Source organism: Callithrix jacchus, chromosome 20, assembly GCF_049354715.1.
Source record: "Callithrix jacchus isolate 240 chromosome 20, calJac240_pri, whole genome shotgun sequence".
Classification (NCBI taxonomy): Eukaryota; Metazoa; Chordata; class Mammalia; order Primates; family Cebidae; genus Callithrix; species Callithrix jacchus.
In genome coordinates, this window is record NC_133521.1 from 8,343,311 (window position 1) to 8,369,987 (window position 26,677).

At 51.1% G+C, this 26,677-nt stretch overlaps 1 protein-coding gene across 1 annotated transcript in view; it reads left to right on the forward strand.

The window, feature by feature from the left end:
• Positions 1-494: 494 nt before the first annotated feature.
• Positions 495-26,677, forward strand: part of NKD1 (NKD inhibitor of Wnt signaling pathway 1) — an 89,212-nt gene continuing 63,029 nt past the window's right edge. The window contains exons 1-3 of the mRNA XM_054248734.2: positions 495-677; positions 810-842; positions 1,508-1,641. Coding sequence (XP_054104709.2) covers positions 653-677; positions 810-842; positions 1,508-1,641 — 192 coding nt within the window. The 5' untranslated portion in view covers positions 495-652. The remainder of the gene's footprint in view (positions 678-809; positions 843-1,507; positions 1,642-26,677) is intronic.

The window sequence follows — 26,677 nt, forward strand, 5'->3', positions numbered from 1 at the left end:
ATGAACACTTTCTGCAGAAGGCAGAAACTCATGGTCCTGGGAAGGCTGGGAAAAGGTAGTGCTGCCGACGCTTGCGCCGGAGCAGCTCAAGTCTCGGTTCTCGACCTCAGTTTCCCCACCTGTGAATTGGAGTCGCTGAGTCCCGCCCTGCCGTTTTAGAGGGAACCTGGAGAGGAGGGAAGTGACAGTACAGTCAGCGAGGGCCGGGGAGTTCTGTCCCAGTACGACTCCTGGACAGATCCACCCCGCGGGGTCCCCAGCTGCGGCCCCCGGGACCCTGTCCGGGGCCCCAGACCTCTGCGGGGAGCGCAGCCTGTGTCCGGCCCCTCCCGCCCGCGCCCCGCCCCCTTCCCCACCCCTTCCCGCCCCTTCCCCGCCCCCTTCCCCGCCCCCTCCGCAGCCAGCCTCGCCTTTGATGCGCCGCACCGGCCAATGGGCGCGCGGGGAGGCGCGGGCCGCGGCGGCGGGCTGGGGGCTCCGAGCTCCCGGGCGTCAGTCTGGCCGCGGCGACGGCGGCAGGAGCGCGTCCCGGCGTCGCCTCGGGCTCCGCTCGGCTTGGGGGCTGCTCGGGGAGGAGGAGAGCCAGGCGAGGCGCCAGGCCCGCGGGCTGGGCGCATGGCTTAGGGACGCCCCCGGCCGCCGCAGCCCCAGCATGGGGAAACTTCACTCCAAGCCGGGTCAGTGCCACCGCCCACGCGCCCGCCCCGAGCCCCGCCGCCCTCGCCGCCCCCGCCGCCGCGGTCGCTAACTCTCTCCCTTCCTTTCTTTCCGGCTCCCGCCGCCGCCGCCACCGCGCGATGTGCCTGCAGCCGCCGTGTGCAAGCGCAGGGAGAGCCCGGAAGGTAGGGGCGCGCGGGACGCAGACCTCGGGGATGGACGCGGGGGGCACCGCGGCCGCGGCCGAACGGCCCAGCCCGCTAGGTCTTATGACCAGGGCCACCCCCAAGCCCCATCTCCGGCCACCTGCACCGCAAGCCCGCTCCCGGAGCAGCCTTCGCGCCCCCTCCTCTGTCCCTCCTACCCGCTCCCTGCCGTCCTGCGCTCCCACCGCTGACCCTCAGCCCCTCCCCCTCCTGTGCCCCTGCCCTCGGCTCTCATGGCGCTCTCTTTTCTGACCCTCCGAGCGCCTTCCCGCAGGACCCTGCCCCCTCTTCCTGCCCCCGGCGCCTTCTCCCGAGATCCTGGCTCTTGCACCTACTGCGGCCCCTCTCCTGACCCCCAGCCCTCTCCGCAGACCTGGCCGCCAGCGCTTCCTGTTCTGATCCCCAAACCCATCCTCCCGGGGTATTGCTCACTCCTCTCACCCCCTTCTGGCTCCTCGCTCCTAGGCTTCGCTGAACCCCCCTTTACTTACCCGCGTCCCTCTCTTGGCTCCTGCCCCAGCCCGTGAACTGCCTCCCCCATGCCTTGGCCCTTCGCCTTCCACCGCGCCTCAGTCTTCCCTCCGTGGGGGTAACTTTTGGCTCCCGGAGCCAGACTCAGGGGTTTCATGTCGTCCCCACCCCAGGTGACAGCTTCGCCGTGAGCGCCGCCTGGGCTCGGAAGGGCATCGAGGAGTGGATCGGGAGGCAGCGCTGCCCGGGCGGCGTCTCCGGACCCCGGCAGCTGCGGTTGGCAGGCACCATAGGCGGAGGCACCCGGGTATGCTCCCCACCCTGCCCCACCTCCTCGCTTCCTTTCAGCTCAGAGATGGGTCTCTAAACCCATGCATCCCAACTTTGAGCACTTTCCTGCACAGCTTCTGGGTCTAAACATCTCTTCTCAGCTGCCCCCTGCCCTGCCAGCACAACCCTCTGCCCTCATGCCTTGGAGAACCTTGAAATGCCCAGCTGGAGGCAGCGGGCTGCCTGGGGGAAAGGTCCTAGATGGGGAGGTGGTGAAGATCCGGTTGATGAGGAAGCGTTTCTGTGCTGGAGGGATCTGGGGGCCTGCTCTGACTTCTACCTTGTTTCTGCCACCAGCATTCAAAGGTGGAGCTGGAGTAGGAGCCAGGGAGAGTGAGGGTATTAGGGGTATCTGGGTGGAGGGCAGAGGATCCTGGTGGCTGGCCCCAGGATCTGAATATGTTCTGATTGTCTGTGGCATTCATCAGTGCCACCTGTCCAGGAACCCCAGTAGAGCAGGCGGCTCTCTGGGTGGCAGATGGAGGGGGACTGAGACGTGGTAGACCCCTTACTTGGCCCATGACAGAGAGGGCCTCATTCTACTGTGGGCTGGGCACAGCCCTGAGCCTTCACCCCATGGATCTCGAGGCTGGAGTTCCTGGAGGAGCACTAAGTGTGATGGGAATGAGTCCAGCCCCAGCTCCTGGCCTGGGACTTGGCGTTCACAGATGTCCTGTGAGCTCCGGAACTCTGCACAGGGCTTTCAGGCGGTCTGCGTGGAACTCGAGCAAGCCCAGGATCAAAGGATGAATCAACTTTTTGATGTGACATTTAATTTTTTTTTTAACTTAGAGGGGGAATAGACTGAGTCTCAGGTCTGGTTAGTTCTTTGGTCTTGTCCATGGGCTGGGGAGAGGCCAGTGGAGACTTCAGATGTGTGTGTATTTGGGTGGTGGGACTTGGCAGCTAGCTTGCAGTGCTGGTGTCGGAAGGTGGGCCTCTGGGTAAAGTCAGTTTCTCTGTGTGGATGAAGTAACCTCTGTGCCTAGGAGAAGCTCCCCTGTCCTCTACCACTACTGCTTAACTGGGGGCTTCTCTGTCTTCTGTTCGCTGGGTTGGACTTGGAGCTGCTATCCCCTAGTAAAGGTCAAATCTTAGTGGGTGGGGGGCCTTTAAAAACAGAACTACAACCCCCCTTTCTTCCCCCACTCTTTCTAGTTTTTGATCTACTTATTTATTTAAAGGCCAATGAAAATGATCTAATTTAGCCACATGAACAAATGCATTCGCAGCTCCAGACAGAGGCCAACTGAGTGGATTTCCATTAATCAAGTTTTGGGTTTTTTCAGCCTGTTTATTTTTACAAAGTATTCCTGCAGAATGACATTTATTTGCAGTCCCTACTTTTTTTTTTTTTTTTTTCTTTTTCTAAACTGCCAGGCAGCTTGCTCCATGCTAGAGGGAAAACTTGAAATACAGCGAGGGCTTGCTTCAATTGACTTTTATCTTCAAAGCCATAACAAATGTTACCCGCATGTTTTTGGTGGGTCTCCTTGGCATCCAGTCTGGGAGGATGGGAGGGAGGAGGAAAGAGGGAGAGGAAAACAAAAGTCTGTCGTTTTTAATTAAATAGTAGTGTTCCCAGCGAGAGGAATGCAGGCCAGTAAAAGTTGCCATTGGGGGAAGTGAGGGAGGGTGGGGAGGGGGCCCCAGCTTAAGTGTGGCTTTGGTGAAGTCACGGAATTCTGTTGCCCGGTTTCTGAGGACAGCATGGGACGGTGCCTGTCCCCCTCCCTCCCTCACCCCCTCTCTCAGAGAAACACTGAGAGGTCATTAATGTTTGTTCAAAGTACGTTTGAAGATGCGAGGCTCAGAGCCGTTGGCGTGACATGTGTCAGGTGGTTGGAGGGTGGGCCTCAGCCATCAAAGATGTTAAGCAGGGGGCTGGCCTCTGTCTCCCTGGGAGTTGTTCTTGCTGCTGGGGACCAGGATGCCTGACGCCTGAGTTTTCACCAGCCTTGGGCCCAGATGGCCCAGCCAGTGTGTCTGCAGAGGTAGGGATATTGAGTCAGACCTTCAGGGGGAGCCCAGGGTGTGGAACAGCGCTGCAGGCGGCCTCCAGGCGGTTTCAGGTGGTACCTGGAGGAATATGTTAAATCTTAATAGTTATCTATTTTTTTTTAACCAGAAAAAGATAACTAGGACATCAAACCCATGATTTTGCAGATATTATTGCTTCGGATGAAGCTAAGTTAAAAGAGAGTCTAATGTGAAGTCAACCCAGAGAAAAATATTAAGTACAAGTGATCAAAATTGTGAATGTGGGAACGGAGTGCCCAATATTTGGGAAGCACTGAGATATTGAATAGGACAGCAATGGGCAGCCCTCGGTTTATTTCCCCGAGTCCCTCTGGCGCCGAAGGGGTAGCTGGTAGGTTCTTCCATGATATCATCAGGATGTAGGAGGGTGTGGGCTCTGAAGTCTGCTAGTTTCCAAGGGCTGACAGAGATCCTCCCACCAGCCCAAGGTCCGTTTTGGGGCTAGTCTCTGCCTCCAGTCCTTTACCTGGCCTGTCACGTAACTGTCTGGAGACGCTGTGGCTCATCCAACTAGTATTATTGTTACTGCAGTGATAACTAGTATTTATTAAGTGCCTATAAGTGTCAAGCACTTTGCACACATTATCTTAATCCTTCCCATAACCTTGTAGTGTTGACAGCCCGCTGGTGTGGACTGTGTTTTTCTCCCTTTCTGGTGCACTTTCTAGGAGAAGTCATGTGTAGAGAAACCCTGTGCCAGGGCATCCACCTGAAGGGTGCTGCATTCTAAACTCCTCCCAGAGAGGGGGTGCTTTGAGATGAGCCAGTCGTGGGGCAGGCAGAAGCAGGAATGACCCATATTTGTCCTCCTTCCTGACAGGGTCTGAGGAACTTGGGAAATGTCCCAGATGGGTCCAAATTGCATGCGGGGTCCTGAGACGTGAGAGGGCGAGCATGCTGGCATTAAATGAAGCCTGCCCTTCAAAATACAGAAATAAATGAGGTCAGGCTCTGTCCTAGTTATTTGTCACCTGTGCGAACAGTTTTACTTTTGTACACCTTAATTAGCTCATCTACAAAATGGGTGTAATAATATTTTCATCCCTGGTGGGTTATGATGGGATTATAACTGTTGAACCTGGGAAGGAAGGGAACCTACTGGAAGATTGACTGAAGACATTTGTAGGGGTGGAGATGGGGGCCCACAAACGGAGTGATAGTGCTGGGATCAGGGAACCAGAGGCTCTCTGCCTCCCCCGCTCTCATGACAGGCTCACTTGGAGGGACACAAGCCAAGGGCTGGTCGTTTGCCCTTTCCTGGGGACATGAGCAAGTCCAAGGGAATATAGGCTCATAGGAGAAAAGGAATGAGAAATGGGAGGCGCATGAGTACTGTGGAAGAGGAGCAATAAACTGAGCAGCACACACGCCAAAGAACACTGTGCTAAACAGAATTAGAAGGCAAAATAAGCAGAGTAATCTCAGAGAGATAATGGAGGATGCTGGAAACATGAAGCAGCAACAGGCAGTTACAGAAGAAAACCAACTGGAAACACTGGGTGTGGAAAATAGAATGGATGAGTGAAAAAGCTTAATAGATTGACTGAATAGTGCCATGGACTCAGGGTGTCAGGTAGGAAGCACTTGGTGAAGACCTGTGTGCCTCTGTATAGGCCAATTGTGAATGCGTACAACCAGATTTAAAACAATCTCCTCCCCACGCCCTGGGCTGGCCCTTTTGTTCTTTTATAGCAGAGCTGCCTGAAGAAATAGGCTGAGAGTGATGGTGCAGGCAAACCCAGCTCTGGATCAAAGGCGGCTGCAGGCAGTTTGGTAACTTGACTGGGTGCACCAGTCAAATGCATTTTGGTATTTGTGCATTTGTATTAGTGCATTTTGATATTTGGAGGAGATGAGGAGGGTGCAGGCTCAGTTGGAGCCCATGAGGATGTATGGGGTTGGGTGATGAGATTGGAGGCTGGCCCAGCTGCTGCCCGAGTGCCGGATTCCAGGGGAATTACCCTTGAATGATACCAGTTGGCACAATTAAAAGGTCCCATGTCTTTTTCATATGGAAAGTGTTAGGCTTCTTTACGTGGTTTTAAAGCTATGTGCTGGGAGGTGGGCTTGACATTTGAGGTAGAGCATAAATTAAATATTTGGTGTTTCAGGATTAAAAGATGATTTGCTTTAAGGCTGGAGAAAGACTCAGGGTGGAGGTGTTTGGGCCTTGCTCACTGGCATTTTCGAGTTCTCCAGGGAGGGTCCCCTCTGCTCATGGGCACCAGGGCCAGCTGCCTGGGCACTGTCTTTCCTCCTGGGGGATGGAAAGCAGAGGCTGGGAGAGCTTGGGCTGGGCAGAGTGCTGGGGGTGGGGGGCTTCTGGTTTTCCATGGTCCCTCAGGATGGGTGGGAGGCAGGCATGGGTGTCATCTTCTTAGTGCTTTAATGAGTCTTTGTTATGTGGTCTCTGGTAGAGGCTTTGAGGAGTGTCTTGTCTTCACTTTGAGAGTTTTCTTCCTGGGGATGGAGGTCAGATGCCCCTCAGCCAGACTATGTGTGCCTTCCATTCCCTAGAGCCCAGGAGCATCCTCTACATTCATGTTTTTGTAGGAAATCCCAGGAAAATCAAATCCAGGAGGTACCTGCTGAGGGTTTTGCAAGGTCCTGGAATTCAGGGGACGTTTCCTCTGCTCACCCAGTGGGGATGTTGGAAGCGGGGGCTGGCTGGATGGATGGATGAACCGACAGTTGCTGTTTGTATAAGGAAGTTCAGATATACTCTGGGACCAAACTGTCCCCGTGAGGTCATGAAACATCAAGCCTGAACTGTCAGCAGCAAAAAATGAAGAAAGAAATCAAGATAGATTGGGTCACCCTCCCTGCCTACATTTTCCCAGCTCCTCTTCCCTGGTCAGCTTCTCCTCTTTAGTTCCTGCTTCCAAATTCCATCTTTTCCCAGGTCCTACTGTGTGGAGCCGGAAGCCGGAAGGGTTGAACTAGGCCTTTTCTTTCAGACACTCAGCTTAATGAATTAATATAAATTATTATCAGTAATTGTTTATTATTATTATTATTTATAAAAGACAGAGTTTCACTCTGCCACCCAGGCTGGGGTGCAGTGGCGTCATCATAGCTTACTGCAGCCTCACAGTGCTATCTCCGTGCCTCAGCCTTCCAAGTAACTAGGACTACAGGTGTACCCCATTGTGTCCGGCTGATTTATTTTTATTTTTTTGTAGAGATGGGGTTTTGTTTCGTTGCCCAGGTTGGATTGAACTCCTGGCCTCAAACCATTCTCCCACATCAGCCTCCCAAAGTGCTAGGATTACAGATGTGAGCCACTACACTTGGCCTTGTTATTAATTATGAATTAATAAGTTCCTAACTGGACCAGCCTCTGGGGATACAGTGGAGAATAAGAGAGACATATGTGGTTCCTGGCCTCTGTGACTTCCGGTCTGATAAAGGGGCAAAGCAGCAGTGAGTACCCAGGCCCACTCCTCGGACCACGCAGAGGCGCTCTGGGAAAGAGCGGGCAGGATGGGCCACTGTGGCTGAGAAAAGACAGGAAGAATGAGTCGGAGCAGGGGAGGAGCTGACTGAGGCCCCAGGCTCCCCCTGCCCCTGGAAGATGGAGGGGGAGGTTGCAAGCTGGATAATCAAGAAGGGAATGTGGCCTCCAAGTGGCTCTGGAGCCTGTGGGAACTGGAAGTCGTTCCCGGCACTGTCTGTGGAAAGCCTTGCATGTTGGTGGCTCTTGGCACATCTGAGTTACCTGTCTGTCCCTCTGGACAGGTATGTCGGGTGGAGCGGGGCGGACAGTCAGTGTGCTGCCCCTGTGTCATGGACAGGCACTTGGGGGCACAACCCGGGCTGTTTGGGTTGGTGGTCCTGCTGCCGTGCTGGGGGAGGAGGTCCGCCATAGGGCTGGAGGCGCAGCTGTCAGGTTTACGGGGGACCTGTGGGGTGGGATTGCTTCTCAAGAAGGAGGTTGTTCAGAGACCAGGGAACAAGACGGAGTGAACAGCGAACCCCAGAGAGAGCTCATGGTGCCCCTGAGCTGCAGCGCCTCTGTGCCTGTGGGCCGAGATGGGATATGCAGCCCCTGTGGCACTGGTGAGCCAGGTGCCCTGGAATCCTCTTAGCTCGGGGGTCCTGCAGCCTCACTCGGTGGCTGTGAATCACAACATGCTTAGATTTAGATGCTTTTGGACTTTTCACATCACATTTTGGATTCCAAACCAGGCACTTCCGGCAGCCTCCCTGCCTTCCCTCTCTCTTGCCCACTCACACGTGTTCTTTTTGCTGCTCTTGTCTCTCACAGACATTCTTTCTCTTCTTCTCCCTCCCCACCTCCCTTCCCCACCCCCTCCTCCTCTCCCTGAGGAAGGAAAAAATTCAGTCTCTCACAAACAAAATATCTGCCATTCCATTGGAGGGAGAACTGAGGCAGGAGCCCAGAATATTCTGGAAGGCACGCCAGCGAGAGCTGAAGGCCTCAGTTGTTTAATCTGGAAGGAGGACTTTGATGTCACCCTGCCCCGTTTATCCTGGGAAGCTTCCCGCTGCTTCATGGCTTCGACTCTCTGCGTGAAGGATGGCTGAGCTCCTCCAGGGGCTGGAGGCGAGCCTGAGCACCCCCAAAGGGCAGCCTGGTGATGCTGTACTCCTGCCAAGCCCAGGTGGGGTGGGGAACCTTCTCTAAACAAGCACTTCCAGAGACATAAGTAATTCTTTGATAGCTTCCTGGGAAGGCAGAAGGGAGCTGTTTAGCTGTGTGGGCATCAGTTGTGGGTCTCCGGGAGGAAAGCCTCAGGTCTTTGCACTGAAGTCATCCCCAGCCTCAGAGTGGTGGCGGCTTGGCCCACCAGGGTGGGTCCTGGATGTGTTTGTTTAGAAGGCTCTGAGGCTTGGGTCTGGGCTTGGCTTTCCTGACTTGTTGAGTCACATGGGCTGTGGTGTGTGTGTGTGGCCTTGTGTGTGTCTGACGCCTTTCAGAGGATACCAGGGCTTCACATTGGTGGGGCCTCAGCCAAAGGCCCCCTGCCCCTCACCCTTCTTTGGGCTTCAGAGTCTCCAGCTGGGATATAGAATAAAATCATGATAATTTAGCAGCTATCTATGGAGTGCATTCATTCATGCATCTGCAGTAGGTTTTTTTTGTTTGTTTGTTTTGTTTTTATTTAGAGACAGGGACTCACTATGTTGCCCAGGCTGGTCTTGAACTCCTGGCCTCAAATGGTCCTTCAGCCTTGGTCTCCCAAAGTGCTGGGATTGTAGGTACGAGCCACTGTGCTCAGCCATATATATTTTTTAACTTTTATTTTAGGTTTAGGATACACATATCAATTTGTTATATAGGTGTTGGGGGGTTGGGTGTGCAGGTTATTTCATCCCCCAGTAATAAGCACCGTACTCAGTACGTTTAGATCCTCACCCTCCTCCCACCCTCGAGTTGGCCCCTGTGTCTCTGGCAGCAGGCATTGAGTGCCTGCTTTAGGCCGGGGACACCTGTGCTCTGTACCTAGAGTGAAGGCCTTGTTTCATGGAGCTTACCATCTTGTAGGAAAAGAGAAATATTTTCATAAACAAGTTGTGCAATTTAAGTTGTGATATGTGCCTCCAAAAAGTACTGGATGTTTTGAGAACATGTAACAGGGATCAGAACTCATCAGGAGTGTTATTCATTCCACAAATATTTGACTGCTTTCTCCATCCCATGTGCTGTGCGTAGGATGTTGTGGGAACTGTGAGGCCTAGGACATAGTTCTCACCTCCCTGAGAGTGGAACTGAACTCTCCCCACTGCCTTGCATCTGTTTTTCTTCTCTTATTGCATTGGTTAGAATCTCTCATACTTGGTTTAATAACTACCAAGCATGATACTTTTTGTTTAAGAACGCTTCCTTCAACTCCTGGCTTTCTAAACTTTGTAAAATCAGGAATAATGAGTTTTGTCACATGCTGCTGGGATGTGGATGGAACCAATCATTCTTCGCTAATGTGGTGTGTGATTTGTATGCTTAATTTACATTGCTGGATTTCCCAGTGCAACCTTGGCCCTCTGAAATTCTTTTTCATGATAGATGACTCTTTTAAATGTGACTACATTCATTGACAGGTTAATATTTTACTTGGGATCTTTGCATGAATATTTGTAAGTGCAAGTTACAAATATTTGTAAGAGCGAGTTACTTGCTCAGTGCAAGTTAACTGTTAAAGTTATAAAACCATAAGGGAAGCACAGGGCTGTGGAGGTTGGGAGGATTTTTTGAAGGAGGTGGGCATGTGAGTAGGGCTTTGAAGAATGGTAAGACAGAGATCAGGGGTCAGAAACTTAAGGACCTACAGGGGCCAGAGAGGTTGTAATAATGAATGCTGCAGACTCAGTGGGAGACATCTGAGAGGGGTGGGTACCGGCAACCCCCGACCACACACAGCCTGCCTCATGGGGGCAGTAGTGCCACTCAGCCCCAGCCAACCACTGCCATGTGGGAATATGGTCCTGGTGTTGCCACGTGGGCTGATCATTAAGAAAATCCATCTGTCTGGAGTTTTATGTGAAATTTTTCCAATTTAAAAAATTGTTAACCAATTGACATTTTTAGACAACGCTTTCTTTGGGTGACTCACATGGCCGGATCTGGCCTGTAGCACCCTGGATTGTGTTCGCTGATTTAGACCTTTAAGACTGGCGGTGCTGGTGGTAGCAAGTCAGTATGTTAGCGATAATAAGACACATGAATGAGTATCAGATGCACTAAACATCGTGCCTCATACTTCCCATGCATTTTCTTATAGAATCAGCACAACTGCCTTAGGTAATTATTTCGTTATTGCATCGATGAGGAGTCAGGTCCAGCAAGTTAGAGTCACTAGCCCAGCCAGGGAGAGCTGGACGCAGGCTGCATGCAAGGCAGAGAGTGCAGGCCAAGCAAAGGCTCAGGGCTGGGAAGCTGTGCACAGCACATTTCAGTCTGGTGGAAGCGCAGTGTGGGAGGCACAGGAAGGGTAAATAAAGATGTGGGCTGGGAGACTTTATGTTGAAGACCAGCATGTGCCCATAGAAGGTGCCAGAAGTGTGCTTAGAACTTGCAGAGTCAGACTTCCTGGGTCCAAGTCCCAGCTAAACCCCTCCCCAGCTAGGTGGCCTTGAGCCAAGTGATGGCTCATCTCTGATTCTCAGTTTTCACATCTGTGGACTGGGTAGAGTAATGGTTTCTGCCTCATGGAGTTGTTTTAAGGGTGGAAATTGGTTCATCTCAGCAAGTTTAAGAATGAAGAAGATGTCACCCCTTCTCTCGCAGCTCGCCAGTATTGTTTGCTAGTGGTCACCTGGATGTGTGCTAAGTGCGGTGAAGGCAGAGGATGGGGAAGGAGAATAAGCGGGGATTCTACTTCAGATTAGGGAGTGATACATGAGTTGTTAAGACTGAGAGAATAAATAGGAAATAGCTAGGTGGTGAAAGGTTTATTAAAAGTATTCCAGGCAGAGGGCATGGGACGTGCGAAGGTCAGGAGACATGCGGGGTTGGTGCACAGAGAAAGTCTTCAGCCGCTTCTCGGTGTCTGACTTGGAACCACATTCCGGTCTCTGAGACGTTAGGGCAGAACTATGTGGTACAGCAGTGGGGAGTGCCTGCTGGGCTGGGTGGTATTGCTGTACGTTGCAGCCCGTCATGAGGCCTTGTCTCCTCACTGCAAGTCTTCCATGAGATGTTACTGGTGTCTGTGACTCCGGCTTTCTGGTCAGGTTGGAAGAGGTAAGGAGGAGAACCTCTCAGTCACAAGAAATAATGTCACCCTGGAGCGGATTGGCTGCCCTGCTGGGCTGCCCAAGCCTTCTGGCTTTGAGCATAGAGCTGGGGCCCTGGGGAGGGGAGAGACAGAGCATAAAAGGACCCTGTTAGCAGGATGGGGCTGTCTACCCTCAGGCCACAGCTTCCCCAATGGGCTCAGGCCCGAGGATGTTTTTCTAACTTCAGAAGACTGCCTGGGCTGGTGGGCCCCTCACTCAGAGGCCTTGGCTTGCGGTGGCTCCACTGAGTGGGCTTGGGGGTGCTGGTTTGTGGTGCCATGCCCATTCCATGCCTGGTTTCCAGAGGGAGCCTTGTTCCAGGACAGTTTTTGACCCTGACTTTGTTGTTTTACCCTCTTTTCCCCTTCAAAGGCAAAAAGGTGATTGAAGAGAACTACTAGAAACCAGGAACAAAGTTGCCTTTTCAGCGGGCACTGGGGACTTTCTCTTCTTGCTCCCTGCCCTGGAAGGTCCACAGGCCCCCACTGCCTCAGCTGGTCCAGGGCACATGGCTGCCTTCTCAGTGGCTGCAGGCTCAGTGTGCCCATGAGCTGCCCACTGTGTGCATAGCCCTGTGCTGAGCCCGGGAGCAGCAGCCCGAGGAGGACGTGGTAACAGCATAGCTGCTGCTTGTTACATGTCTGCTGTGTGTCAGGCTCCGGGCCAAGCACCATTCCTAGTGCTGGATTATCAGAGCACCGTTATGAGGCAGCTGTTATTATTATGCCCATTTTACCCATAGGGAAACTGAGGCTTTAAAGAAGTCAACCACCTTGTCCGTGGCCACTTTCTTGGAAGTGGAATCTTGCTCCAAGAAATTCAGATCAGTGTGATTTTAGAGCCATCTTAAATCAGTTGAGGCGAGTTTTTTATTTTTATTTTTTTCAACTGTATGTCACAGCCCCAGTCATGGTTCATGATGTCAATTTAGTGACCAGCATTTTAAAAAATGAAATAGAAGAGTAAAAATATGAGAAAACATCATATATATTAAGAGTAAATATTGTTTTGTGTAATTTTTTGTTTTAGTTAAAAAAGTATGTATACACACACTTCACACACACAGACCCCTATACCCAGACCCATATATATATATATATATATACACACAAATATATATACACACACATGCATACACACATACACACACACACAGAGCACATTATAAAACATAATTCTTATTATAGGTCATCATCAGAGTGTTAGAAAAGCACTGGTGTGGGTCGCTGGTACAGGCCCTGAGCCTGAATGCCTGGCTTTGGTCCCTTGCTCTACTTCTCACTAGCAGTGTAACCTAGGGCAAGTTTCCTGACCTCTCTGTGCTTTCCGAGCTGTTTGGTTTGTTGACTTTTGGGTCTGGGTCAGTGCTCCCAGGGCTGCTGTGCGTGCTTGCTGTTGGCTCACTCCCTTTGCTTAGGGAGTGAAGAGGATGAGTAGTCCCATGGGGGGCCCCATGGCTTCTCCCCTGAGAAGCCAACAGCAGCAGCTTATCCCAGGAGAAAGAAAGACATGGCTGAGTTGTCAGGAGATGGACAGAGTGCTGTGCTGGGAACCCCAAGCCTGGGGGTACCTCTAGCTTAGCTATGAGGTATCTGTTGTGACCTCTCCTGCCTTCTGCTTCCTCCTCTCAAAAATGCATTAAAGGAAAGGAGAAGGCTTCATTTCTACTGCTATAAAAAAAAAAAAAGTCCAAAACTTAGTGACTTAATCACTTTATAACTTACTTAAGAGTATGCACTTTGGGCAGAGCCTGGGAGGGCTATGGCTCCATGTGGCACAGTTAGGGTGGCTCTAACTGCAAGGGTCTGATTGCAGCAGCTCCAATGGGTGACGTGTCTGGGGCTTCAGTTCTCTTCTAGTTGGCCTCGCCTCATAGGTAGCTTGGGCTTCCTCACAGTATGGAAGTCTCAGGGTAATCAGATTTACATGGTGGTTGTCTTTCCCAAGAGAACGGAAGTGAAAACTGCCAGGTCTTTTTAAGGGTTAGGCCTGGAATTAGCAACAACACATTCTCTTCATTAAAGCAAGTCAGAGGTCCATCCCAGATTTAGGGGAAGGAACTACACAGGGCATAAATACTAGGAAGTGGGATTCACTGGGGGCCATCCACACAGTCTACAAGAGAGTAGGTGGTCTCCTGCAGAGAGAGTGGAGTTACAGAAAAGGACTGAGATGTGTCCCTTGGGTTAGGATCCTGGTGGTCACAGTTGGGTTTGGCAGGAACTGTCTTGGTGAAGCGACAGCAGAGGTGAGACTTGGGTGGCTCACGAAGGGACAGAAGCATATGCAGGGGAGCAGAAGTACATACTTACGGGAATGTGGATGGCTGCATTTGGAAGAATGATAAGTTTGTGACAGCTCCAACATCCTTGACTAGGGGACAAGATAACAGTGGTGTGGCCTTCTCATTGAGCTCTCTGCAACTGGTCAAAGCCCAGCGAGTAAGGGCCTCTCTTGTCGACAGGAAAGAGACTGAAAGGCTGCTTAATGAGGAAAGCAAGTGCAAAACATTCCTGGGCTGTGGTCCTGTTTGTCACAGTGTGCAAAAGCCTATTCCGGCCTGCGTCACTATGTATCTGCAGGTGCATAGAGAAAGATCTGGAAGAGTACACTGTCAAGGACTATTTCCCAGAGGAGTGGAGAATTTCACTTTTCATGTTGTACATTTTTAGGTTGTTTGGCTTAACAAAATGAGCATGTGCTACTTTTTATGTTTTTCAAAAAGCTGATATATTTTAAAAGTGAATGACAGATGAGGAAACAGCATGTGTAGGAAACTGCATGGAGAAGCTTTACCAGAAGGAGTGGAGAGAGAAGACGACAGCTGGAGGGGATGTGGGGTTGGGGCAGACTCGGTGTGGCCAAGGACCACCTACATTTGAACTTCTTGGGTGCTGTTCAAAATGCAGAGTCCTCGGGTTCCCCAAGCCTGAGTTAGAACCCTTCTGTACTGGGTGAGGGCTGGGCTGACTGGACCCTGAAGGAAAGGTGATGGGAGGGTGCAGGAGTTGGAGAGGGATGAGGAGGGGGCACTCCCCATTTGTAGAGTAGTGAGACCTATGAGTGGCCCTACAGAGAAGCCAGCCTGGGTCCTTACTCATGACAAGCTCTCTGTCTGTGATTCTCTCTCCTCCTCCCATGTCCCCATAACTGTGACTACTTAAAATTGCAAGTGGATTTAGAGCCTCCCTGGCAGTCATTGACACCTACCTCTCTTTAAAAGGCTGCTAGGTGCCCTCCCCCCACACAGTAGAATGGGAAGGAAGAAGGAGCTGTGGAAAGGACCTCTAGACTGTGCTGACCAGTAGAACTTTCTGATGATGGAAATGTTCTGTGTCTGCACTGACCCCTCTGGGAACCTATGGCTTAGAATGTGACCACTGCAACTCACTGACTGTCTTTTAAGATATTTATTTTATTTGAATGAATTTAAATGTAAACTTAAATAGCCCCATGAGGCTAGTGGCTACCGCACTGGATGGCACAGCCCTGGATGCATGGAGAAGATCCTGTGTATCAGGCTAAACTCCATCCTCAGTGGGCAGGGAGGTGTCAGAGGAGTGCATAGGAGTGATTCACAGCAGGTGGTGGTGGACAGAAAACTCTCCACCACAGGAAGCCTGGTTAACCCTCTTTGGGGCCTATCCAGAATCCAGTCCTTATAACATGGGCTTTGTTCAGGCTTGGTGGGGGCAGCCCCAGCTGGCTGCAGCCATGGACGTGGTTGGGAATGATCATGGGCCTCCTTCTAGATGGTTGGATTGGAGCCCCTTCTCCTGATGTCACAAATCAGGGCCTTTCTAGCCTTCTTAACCCTGGAGGTTCTGCTCCGCAGCTGCTACTGGGTTCTTGAATGAGGACTCATCCTCTTGGCTCTGGTCTGGGGCATTGGAAGGCAAGCTCCCTGCTGGGCTGGAGGCAGCAACACTGAGTGGGTGGCTTTTTCCCAGCCAGGATTTACCCAGGGCTTTATGGCTTGCAAAGCCTTCCTCTCAGGGCTTTGTCAGGCATTTAATATTCACGGAAACATGGCCAGGATCAAAATTATTACTATGGGGAAACTGAGGCCAGACGGCCGATTGCCGAGTTCACAGGGCAGGTTCTTTGCGGCTCACCCTTGTATCCTTGGGCCCTTTGCACTGGTTGGCACATGACAGATCCTTAGGAACGTTTTCCAGCTGGTTGAGGCTCAGAGGGTATACAGCTGCAGAAGGGGCAGGGAGTCTGGTTTGTTCCTTCCAAGTTCCCACCTCTTTTATGGAGCCAGTCTGTTCTATGCCTTTGAAGAGAGCCTCTGCTCTTCAGAAACGGTCCTCCTCTTTCTCTTTTCTGTAAATTAAGTCATATGCATGGTAAAAAAAAAAAAATCCAAAACAGTACTAAAGGTATGCAGTACACAGGAAGCCTCCTCCCACCTCCACTTCCCAGCTTCCCCCTTGAGAAGCATCTGCTGTCATGGGGTCCTCAAGATGCTTCCAGCCATGCTCTGTTTTCACTGCTTATCCCTGCACAGACAGCAGAAGCTACCTTGGCCAATAAGACCAAGAAGCGTTGGTATTTGTAGGTTAATTGAAAAATTCATTTAAGGTGGAGAACCATAAATAAGTGATGTAGAATCCAGGTGCAGTGCTCATGCTTGTAAGCACAGCACTTTGAGAGGCCAGAGTGGGAGGATTGCTTGAGCCCAGGAGTTTGAGGCCAGCCTGGGCAGCATAGCGAGACCCCATCTGTTTAAAAACAAAACAGAACTAGCCAGGTATGATAATGTGTGGCTGTAGTCCCAGCTTCTTGGGAGCCATGATCCCACCACTGTACTTCAGCCTGAGCGACAGAGGGAGACCATGTCTGTCAACAAGTACCTCAAAAAGTGATACAGCCCTTAAATCTTAAAACTTAAGATTCATGTCATACATCTGGCTCTGCACCTTGCTTTCTTAATATGTAACTTTTAAACTTATATTGGAAATCATTCCATATCAGTATGTATAACCGTATTGTTCTTCATGGCTGTCGAGCCTTCTGTTATAAGGCTGGACCATCATTTATTACATCGATTCCTTACTGCTGGGCATTTAGATCATTTGTGCGCTTCTGCCTGTGGTCCGCTTTAGAGCAACAGTGCGCATTTCTGCTTCCACCCCTGCCCCTGTGCCCCCGACACACACTGCGCATCCTGATGCCGTCTCCAGGTGTGGCTCTGCTATTTTTCTGGCAAAGCTGGAGTTTCACCCCTGGCTGGTGTCTACAAAATCCAGGAGGGAAGCAGCTTCCGGGCGAGCTTGCTGTTAAGTAGGTGCAACCTTTCTCTTTGGGTCGGTTGGGACCAGTTGTGTTTCAAGCCCACGTCAACTGTTTTATTCAGTCAAATTCTTGGCTTGTGTAACCAGGGAGTGGACTTCAGTTACAGCTAGATCCTTGAGCTCACACTATGTCCCAGGACAGCAATCTGTGTCTTCATCTCTGCTTTCTTTTAGATTGGCTTCATCCTTAGGCAGACCCTCCCCAGGTAATGGCAATTTGGCTCCCAGCAGTCCAGGCTTCTAGTTTCAGCTGTTAGAGAAGAAAGTTCCAGCAAAAGCCCAGGTGGAGCTCCCATTGTTTTGACTTGGGTCACATCCCAGAACCCATCCCTCTGTCTCTGAGAGTCCAGGGTCACATATGCCCAGCCTGGAGTGGGGGCTGGGATCACCCCCTTCCCTGCAGCCCTTGGAACCTCCCTAATGAGAAACTGACTTGAGAGGATAAGGCTGCAGAAGGCACACTGTGTGGGTGGAGCCAACAGCTGTGGATGGCCTGGTCCCTGGAATCGGAATCACTGCACAAGGCTCTGATCAGCAGCTGGCAAGACTGGGTAAGGACTAGGCAGCCAGGTGGCTGACCATTGATTCACCCATTGCCATTGGATCTTGGAACAGCCGGGGTGGTTTGCCACCTCCGTCATGCAGCCCACCTGGCACCTGGGTTACAGCCTTTCTTTCAAGCTTCTAACCTCCCCATGATGATCATACATTGATGATTTTTACCCTCAAGGAGTGAGTAACAAGACCCTTTTGGGAATCCACTGAATCTCATGTGTCCCTCTCCTTAGACAAATGCTCTACGTCTGTTACTCCCCATTTTAGGGCACCCATAGCCCCCAGGTTAGGAACTCGCAATTTAGTTTGTATGGCTTTTCTTTTTTCAGATTTCATTATGTTACTTAACTTCTTTCTCCCTATGTGACCTTCTCCCAATTTGAGGGGTGTGCAGAGCTTAGGACCCAGGCTTCGGACTTGGGTTTGTACTGAATGGTGTTAATGCTGGGCCTTAGTTTTCTTACCTGTAAAAAGAGGAACAGAATGCCCACCGCTTGGAGTTGTTTCCAAGATTAAATGAAATAATGCATACGGCCAGTGAAGTCTCAGCATGCAACGAGCATCCAGCGGGCACACTTGGTAGCCCTTTAACACCTCTGGATCTGCTGTTGTGTTCTGGAAGATTCCCAGTAAACCCACCTCCATTTCTTTGTGGCTTAAAATAGCACCTGGAAGGGACGTGATTGCCATTTGTCAGATGAAGATGTTGAGAGGGGACATCACATTTATTTGCTCAAAAGTTCCCCTGAGATGATTCTTCCCCATTTACAGATGGGAAAACCAAGCCCTAGGGACGTTGCAGGGGCTCCTGTGGGCGACTTGGAGTTAGTTTGGTTTAGCTGTGAGTGCCTTTTACACCCTGATCTCGGGACACCCCTTACTTATTTTATAAGCTCTACCTCTTCCTTGGCCAAGGACAGGCCACAGGTGACAGCTCCCTTGTGCATTATGGCCCTTTGGCAGAGTCCCCAATCTCAAGTGAGTCCTTTCCGGCCCCTGATCCAGGCCCTGGCTCCGCTACCTGCCTGGCTGGACACCAGATCTGGGGCAGTGGGTATTGTTCTGGTGGAAATGTGAACTGGTGCTTTGCTTTGAGTATATTAAGACACAAAGTCCCTGTGGTTAACAGCAAATTAATCACAGCGTTAAGGAGGGACTGTCTCGGGTAGACATGACTTCATGAGCTTGTCATAGAGCCGGTCTCTGCCATATTTCACTCCCCGAGATTTTTGACTTTCAGAAAAGGAACCGCAGATAGAGTTACCAAGTTTTACAGAAATATTTTTACTGGGCAGAAGATTGCTTTATGGCAAGAGCCAGTTATTTCAGGAGACAAGCAAAGAGCCCTTTATTTTCACGTTCTGTGGGAGGAAAATATGATGCCAGAAAGCCCGCTTCTTGGATGGGCCCCTTGAGAGGCTGGGCTGCATTTTTGGAGTTGGGAGTGGGTGACATGAGTTGGATTGTGGAGGCCTGGGGGGCCCTGAGCACCTGCCCACCTTCTCTTAACTCTCCCTGGGATTTTGGGCTTGTTTTGCAGGCACACGGAAGCCTATGGGTGTGCTCTTAGGAACAGGGGAGGGAGGTGGTTAGCAGTGGCTTGACCCCGGGACTGCATATCAAAGAGGGGAAGAAACCGAGGGTGGTAGGCCAGCCTATGGGAGGGCCCCAGCTGGAGACACAGGAAGTCCAGGTTAGAGCTGGTGCTGCCATTTCTTGGCTGTGTGATTCTGTCTTTTCTCATTGTAAACTGGGGATAACAGCAGGACCCTCCTCGTGGCCCTTCAGGAGGATTAAGTGAGAACATCTATGTTAAGTGCTTCCTGGCTGATTCAGTCCATAATGTCAATGGTGGTCATTGGGAGCGAGAGAGACAGGTCTTCCTTCCTCCACATTCCTGAATCTACTCATCCCACAGCTTCCTTTGCTTGTGCCTTTCAGTGCAGTGGGCTGGCGTGCTGGGAGGTTTGAAATCTGGGCCGCCTTAGCAAGTCAGAGATTTATGGGCCTCATTCTTTGAGCTTCAGTCTGCACCTCTGTACATGGGAGGGACTGTTCTCTCCTGGAAATTAGAGGGAAACACATTGGCTTGAAATTGTGCCCCAGGAGGATGGGTCTGACCTTTGTGGATTGGGGACTGGGTGCTTCTCTCCCCTGGCATGGAAGAAGGATGCATGCTAGAAGTTTTGCCTGAGTCTGGAGCAGCCATGTGCCTGATAAGGAGACGGTTCCCTTGCTCCCTTTTACTTCTGACCATAATGACTTTAAGTTGGGTGGTTGGGGAAGGCTGATTTATCTCCTCTTCCCTGCCTCCCTTTCATTATTTAGAATGTGAAGGAGAGTTTATCTGGTTCTCTGGGAGATCTATCGTCTCAGCTTTGGAACAGCATCCAGGTTTACAGAATGGAGTCTGGTGCCCAGAGCCTTTTGATAAATATTTTGGGAAGTCAGATTCCGCTGGCATTATGGCCTATGGGTTGGGCAGTGGATGCTTTCCCATGACTGGGTGATTGCACTTGGACTCTCTTCATACCATGCCCTGTGCACCAGCTTGATGCCACAGCATTTTAGTGCCCAGAATTCCAGCCTCTTTTGTTGCTTCGAAGGTTGTGCTTGTGCAGTTCTGTCCTTCTGAAAGGCACTTACTGCTTCTGTATTCCCCGCAAATCTCCACCCTGCTTTAGCCTTGGCTCTCTGCTTCCTTCTTCCCTTTCATGCTGCCTCCAAGTTCACTTACACCCTCTCCGAAGCCCTCCCTGAAGCCACTCTCCTTGTTCTTAAAAGCTTCCACATGGCTTTGCCGACATCTCCTTTGTTCTGCCCTGGGTTGGCCAAGTCGAACAGGTGGACCCTGGGCAAGATTCATGGTGTGTCAAGCCTCAGTTTCCTTACCAATAAAATGGGATAGTAATAACAGAACCCATCTCCCAGGATGAGTATGAGGATGAAGAGAGAATGGGTGAGAAGCCCCAGAGCCTGGTGTGCAGTGGGGTTGGTGATTATTTCACTCCTCTCCTCCCGCTTAGATCATAGGCTGCTTGAGGGCAGAGGCCAGTTTTTACTCCTGGTTGTATCTCGTGAGATTTTTAGCGTGGTGTCTTGTGTTTAGGAGGTCCTGAGAGCCCTCTGGTTAGGAGTGGTCAGGTTCCTTGGATGGAGGAAGTCCCGCAGAGATGGATTTTCAGGAGTTTTCGGGAAAACGGGGAAGGTTGCTCTAGCAGAGTGGGTGGAGCTTGGTGGGCACCGCCTACCTTAGCAGGCTCTATCCTGGCACAGCTGCTGAGCGTTTGAAGTAGGGTGGGTCTGGATTGCGAGTACCCAGGGGAGTTCAAAATCTTAATGTAGGAAAGGAAAAGAATGTCAACTTTTTAATTAATAATTTAAAAAATTCACATGTAATGATAGTGTTTTGAAATGTCGATGCTTTGGATATGTTGGCTTAAGTAACATTGTTAAAATTAATGTGATCTGTTTTGCTATTTTTTAATGTGGCCATTAGAACATTTAAAATTGCATGTGTGGCTTGTATTCTGTTCCTGTTGCACAATACTGGCCTTGACTCAAGGCCACTCTCTATGGGGTTGATGTTGACCCCATGGAGGCAGACATTGGCTCCTGGGTGGGGGGAAGGAAGCTTAGTTTTTTTAAGCATAAAACATAGATCTATATCCAGTGTATAAACAGAATACCTGTGGTATTAAAATTTTATGGTCGACACGGGCTCTGTATGGAGAGAGAAGATAATGGGAACTGAGAAATAAGATGCTGGCCCCAGAGACAACCAGGCCCGATTCAGATGTTGGCACTGCCACCTACTAGCTGTGTGACCTTTGGGCAAATGCCTTAACCTCTCTGTGCCTCTGTTTCTTCATCTGTGAAATGGGAGGAAAAATGGTTCTTAGCTCATGGAGCTGTTGTGTAGATCAGATGAGAATGCCTGTGGCACACTTAGCTCCGTACCTAGCCACGGAAAGCAGGTGATACATAGGGCAGCTATTACTCATGTGTTATGTGAACACTTAGCTCCGTACCTAGCCACGGAAAGCAGGTGATACATAGGGCAGTTATTACTCATGTGTTATGTGAACACTTAGCTCCGTACCTAGCCACGGAAAGCAGGTGATACATAGGGCAGTTATTACTCATGTGTTATGTGAACACTTAGCTCCGTACCTAGCCACGGAAAGCAGGTGATACATAGGGCAGCTATTACTCATGTGTTATGTGAACACTTAGCTCTGTACCTAGCCATGGAAAGCAGGTGATACATAGGGCAGCTATTACTCATGTGTTATGTGAACACTTAGCTCCGTACCTAGCCACGGAAAGCAGGTGATACATAGGGCAGTTATTACTCATGTGTTATGTGAACACTTAGCTCCGTACCTAGCCACGGAAAGCAGGTGATACATAGGGCAGTTATTATTCATGTGTTATGTGACAAGCACGGCCGGCCTTGGGAGGCAGGACAGGGTAGGACTTCCATTCCCAATATTTGTGGAGTGACCATGTCTATTAGCCTTGGTTTTTCCATCTAGGAAATGTATTGCTGGGAATGCTGTATCATCTGTGCAGCACTCTTTGCTGAGGTGGAATGTGGCTGGTGGGTATGGGGGTGATGCAGCCCCCAGCCCCAGCCGTAGCAGCCCTGTGCTGGGCACAGGGAGGCTTCCGCACTGAGGGCTGGCCAGTGGTGGCCTTCCTTGGGCTCATGGCAGACCCTCTTGGGTGACTGTCTCGCTGTCAGGGCCAGGCTGTGCTGGATATCTCCCTGGGGCTGCCTTCGAAGGGAGAGCTGGGAGGAAAGTGGAGGGAAAGGAGGGGCTGCCCATGGCTTGCTTGACACAGACAATTGGGTTAAAGGTCCCTTTCAAGGCCTACTGTCAGTGACATGGGCTCTAGCCTAGAGACTGTAGGTGGCAACCTGCCAATAACCCAAATTCTGTCTTTGGGGATCACTGTTTGAGAGACACAGAGGCCATGGGTGGCTTCCTGTGGGGAGACGTGATCAGGAGGGGGCAGGTCAGCAATGCAGCCAGGATGAGGAAGAGCGGCTGGCCACATGGCCTGGTGGAACCTGGGTTTGTGCACATGGAGGCTTAGGGGGCTGCTGAGGGCCTTGGGAGTTTCAAGTGCTCTGAAGACTTTGGTGTCCTCCACTCACTGCTGCTCACACATCCAAACAGCCTGTCGGAAGCAGCCTGCCTCACCTACCCTTGTGACCCATCCGCGTGTCCAGCCTCCCAGGCTCAGTGAAGGGCTCTCTGTTCATCTGTTGCTCAGGGTGGCCACCTGAGGGGTCATTCCTACCTCCTCCCCTCCCTTCCCTGCAGAGCTGCCAGATGGACGCCTTTTGTCATTCTGTGACTCTGTGAATCTCAGATTTGCTCACTGCTCACCATGGTCCCCATGCTCTTCTAAGCCATCATCCTGTTGCTCCTGGAGGACCCCAAAAGCCTCTGAATTTCTCTTCCCTGCTTCAGCCAGGCTGACTTTGCAGAACCCAGTGAGATCCACTGTCTCTCCTACTTGGATCCCTACCGTGGCTTCCCACAGCCTTTGCAGGAACATCTAAATCCCTTCCTGTAGTCCACAAGGCTGAGCACAACCTGCCCCTTTCCTGCTTCTCACTCCTGGCTTCCCTTCCCCTCACTCCTTCCCAGCTGCCCTGCTCCCTTCTGGAACACACCCATCCTGTGTCCACCTTGGGGCCTTTGCTTGTGCTGTTCCTGCAGCTAGAGATGCTTCCCAGTATTCTCCCTGGTTCTCCCCGGCTCATGGTCCAGGACAGATCTCTCACATGTGCCTCGGAGCAGCTTTCACTGTGGCTCCTTCTCCTAACACCTTGTTCCTTCTGCCTCCTTGGCGTGCTCACCATCATTGGTCATTTGTGACTTATTCACGTGGCATTCGAGTTACTGCTCACCTCCCACAGGAAGAGCAAGGGGTCTGGGTATTGTCATTAACCTGTGGTGGCAGGGGCAGGGTATTATCATTAACCCCTGGGGCTCCGTGGCCTTGCACAGAGCCTGACACATGTAGGCACCTGTTAATCCTTGGAAAATGAAATTGCTTTGCTGTGTGCTTTGGACGAGTTCTTTCCATCTCTGGGCTTCAGCTATCCTGTCTGTAAACTGGAGGGTGGGGGGTAGTTGCTTTCATCGTGGATTGTTTTGGGAAATGAACCCCATGTGTTACATGGGGCTGGCTCGATGCCTGGGGGTGGTGGAGTTGTTTGCTCTGCCCTGTCGTTTGTGCTCTAACTCCAGGGAGGTGGCAGATTGGTGGAGAGGGGTTCAGGGGATCTGCTATGGGACTCTGGGAATCAGAGAAATCCTCTCTGCACCAGTTTACCCCTCTCTAAAAATGAGTGCTCACCACTCCTACAGTTCATCTTCTTACCCAGCTTAGGTGCAGCGCAGTGTCCGGGCTTCAGCTTATCCCTGAGTCAGACAGAGATGGAGCCCAGATGTGGAGGTTAGAAGGGCGCTGACCAACGTCAGTCTCTGGAGCCCAGAGAGTCATGAGGTTGGAAGTTGTGCTACCTTAGGCAACTTTCCTGATGTTTCTGAGGCCTCAGCCTCTCCGTCTGTAAAGTGAGACTCATAGTTGGTGTGTTAATCCGGTGAACCTGTGTGGCCTGGAGGCACTGGGTATGGCTGCTCTTCTTATGACTGATGATCGTGCCCTCTAAGAAGAAAATCCTTTCTGGAAGTCTTTTTCCTGCCATGGAAAGGTCTTTGTTATTTCTTTCATTGCTGGGGACCCCCACCTCTACCCTTCAGCACCACCCAATCCCAGTCCCTGTGGTGCCCCCCCCACCCCCTGCCCCCCACACCCTGTCTGGCCTCCAGGTGGCTAGTGACTCCAGCTGGAGAGTTGCTATGGAGACCTCCTGATGCTCAAGTTGCCCTGTGGGCAAGTAGACATTCCCTGCCCTTCCTCCCCGAGTCAGGTTACAGCCAGGACCTTTGGAACTTCTGGGCTCTTGTTCATCCCCTGACCCCCGCTGCAGTGTAAAGCTGGGTGCTGCAGGGGAAGAGCCAGCCAGTGCTTTCTGGGGTCAGACCACAGACTTCTGCTGGTCTCTGCCCCTCAGGACCTCCCCTTCAGGACTCTGCGTCTTGGCTCAGAGCTGGGAGAGGGTCCCACCCTGACAGCCCTTTAGAATCTGAGGCCCTTTGCAGATGTGCTGCTTCCTGAGACTGGGAGGTCACACCCTCTCTGAGCTTAGCCACTTGGATCTTCTGAGTTTATCTGGCAGCTGTTCCTAAAACTGCCTCTTGTGTATCAGAATAGCATGCAGGAAATTGAATAACCTGGGTTCAGCTCCTGGTGATTCTGATTCAGGTAGGTGTCTTAGAACTCTTATGGAATTGGGTTGGGCTGGCCTCAGCCACGGGGCTGAGAGAGAGGAGCGGGGCGTCGGGGTTAGGGTGCTGAGCTGGCATAAACAACAGCTGTCGACTATATATGTATGGGGTGCGGCCTAGAAGTCTCTTTTTGACACACATGTATATGACATATATGTATGTATATATAATGCATATGTGTCTATATAGACATAGATATTTTAAAATTTTGTGTCTTTTCAGTACTTTTTGAAATAGTCTCACTCCCATTTTACTGATGGTAAAACTGAGGCTCCAAGTGGCAGAATGCCTTCTTCCTTGTCACATGGGTATTGGGTGATAGAACTTAATACTGGATCCAAATGCAGGACTGCCTGTGTTCATTCTACCTCACAGCTACCTCTTTTAGGGCTCAGTTTTCTTTCCTGTCAAATGGGTATACCTCCCTTGCCTTGTCCAGCCTCCTAGGCACACAGGCCTTGGACAGTGGTGGCCTGGGGATTGGAAATGTGGGCATGAGTCGGAACTGGGGGCTGAGGTGTCCTGGGAGGGCCTGTTTAGTTTGGTTGACATTTCCAAGGGATGCTGGGCCTCTCTGGTGTCCTGGCTGAGTGGACGCAGCCGTCTTCCCCCAGGGACTAAATTTAGGACTCCTTGGGACTTGGCTGGGCCTCATCTTGTTTTTGGAAACTCTCCATTTTGCTCCTACTGCTGCTGGTGGCCAAGGCCCAGGCGCGGCCGAGTGTCAGTGCAGCGGGTCTTGCATTGGACTGATCTTGTCGGAGTTCATTAGCAGCTGGCCTCTCGGGCCTGGCCTCCAGTGGGCTGGAGGAGCTGTGCCTGGGGCATGCAAGGAGCCTGGGGGTCCCCTCCCCTTATACTTGCCTCGCTGTCGTCTCAAGCAGAGGCCCTCTGAGGGAGGTGCTTGGGTTTTCTTTGGCACTTGGTGAGCAAATGGCTCCCTCTCCCTTTTCTTCTGAGCCCTGTAAAAATAAAAAGTTAAAAGACCCTAAAGTTTGAACAGTAAAACCAAATACATGAAACCAAGCTGTTTCCATGTGGGGGCCACGGTCTGTGAACACCCAAGTTTGAAACTTCCTCTCCTCTGAATTTATGGAAGCCTTGGAAACTTTTTCCTTTTCCCTTTAAACATCAGAATTGGCTCAGGGCATTCTTTAAAAGCATAACCCTGGTGCTTCTCACAGCTTGATTTAATACAGCTTGAATACAATAGTAACTTCTGAACCCGGCTCTCTTCTGAGAGAGCTGGAAAGTTGTTTCATGACACCAGTAAGTAGGTGTTTTTTTTTTTTTCCTTTAGCCAAGAAGTATATTCTAAGATTTATTAGATTCTCCACTGCCCTCCCCCTAGTAACCCAGATTTTCGCTGGAAGGAAAGGAAACTTGCTCAGATCAAGTTCTTTAACTAGGGGCTGAGAGATAGGGAGGCCAGTCTTCTGGGGGAATGTTGGCACTAAAAGATTCACCAGTGCCCAGAGGCTGGCTGGTTTTATAGGCGGGTGGTTCACAAGTGTTTGCTCCATAGACCAGAGCCAGCTTAGGGCCTGGCTTTCAGAACTTCGGCAGGAGGGTAATTGTATTTTTGGGGAGAAAGAGCAAGTGGGGTTGTCAGCCTGTGTTCCTGGAGAAGGGATTTGAAAAACCCCTTTGACAGGTGATCTTGTGGCAATATCTCCCCAGAAATAACATGGGCCTCCCATTCCAGGGCTCCTTCCCAGGGCCGTGGGATCGAACTTGCTTTTTAAGGAGCTTAGGAGCTCGAACAGTGAGAAGTGGGTTTTCTTGGTTTTTCATTTTCCATCTGGACATAGCAGAGGGCTTGGTGGCGGCTCTGGCCAGTGACCTGCACACATGTCTTTTAGCTCTTGCAGCATAAAACACCAGGCCTAAATTCTGGCATGGACACCAATTGTTGCATCCTTTAGAGCAGTGGTCCTCCATGGGAGCATGGGACATTTGGTGATGTCTGGGTATACCCCTCAGTGTCATGGCTGGGTGGGGGGTG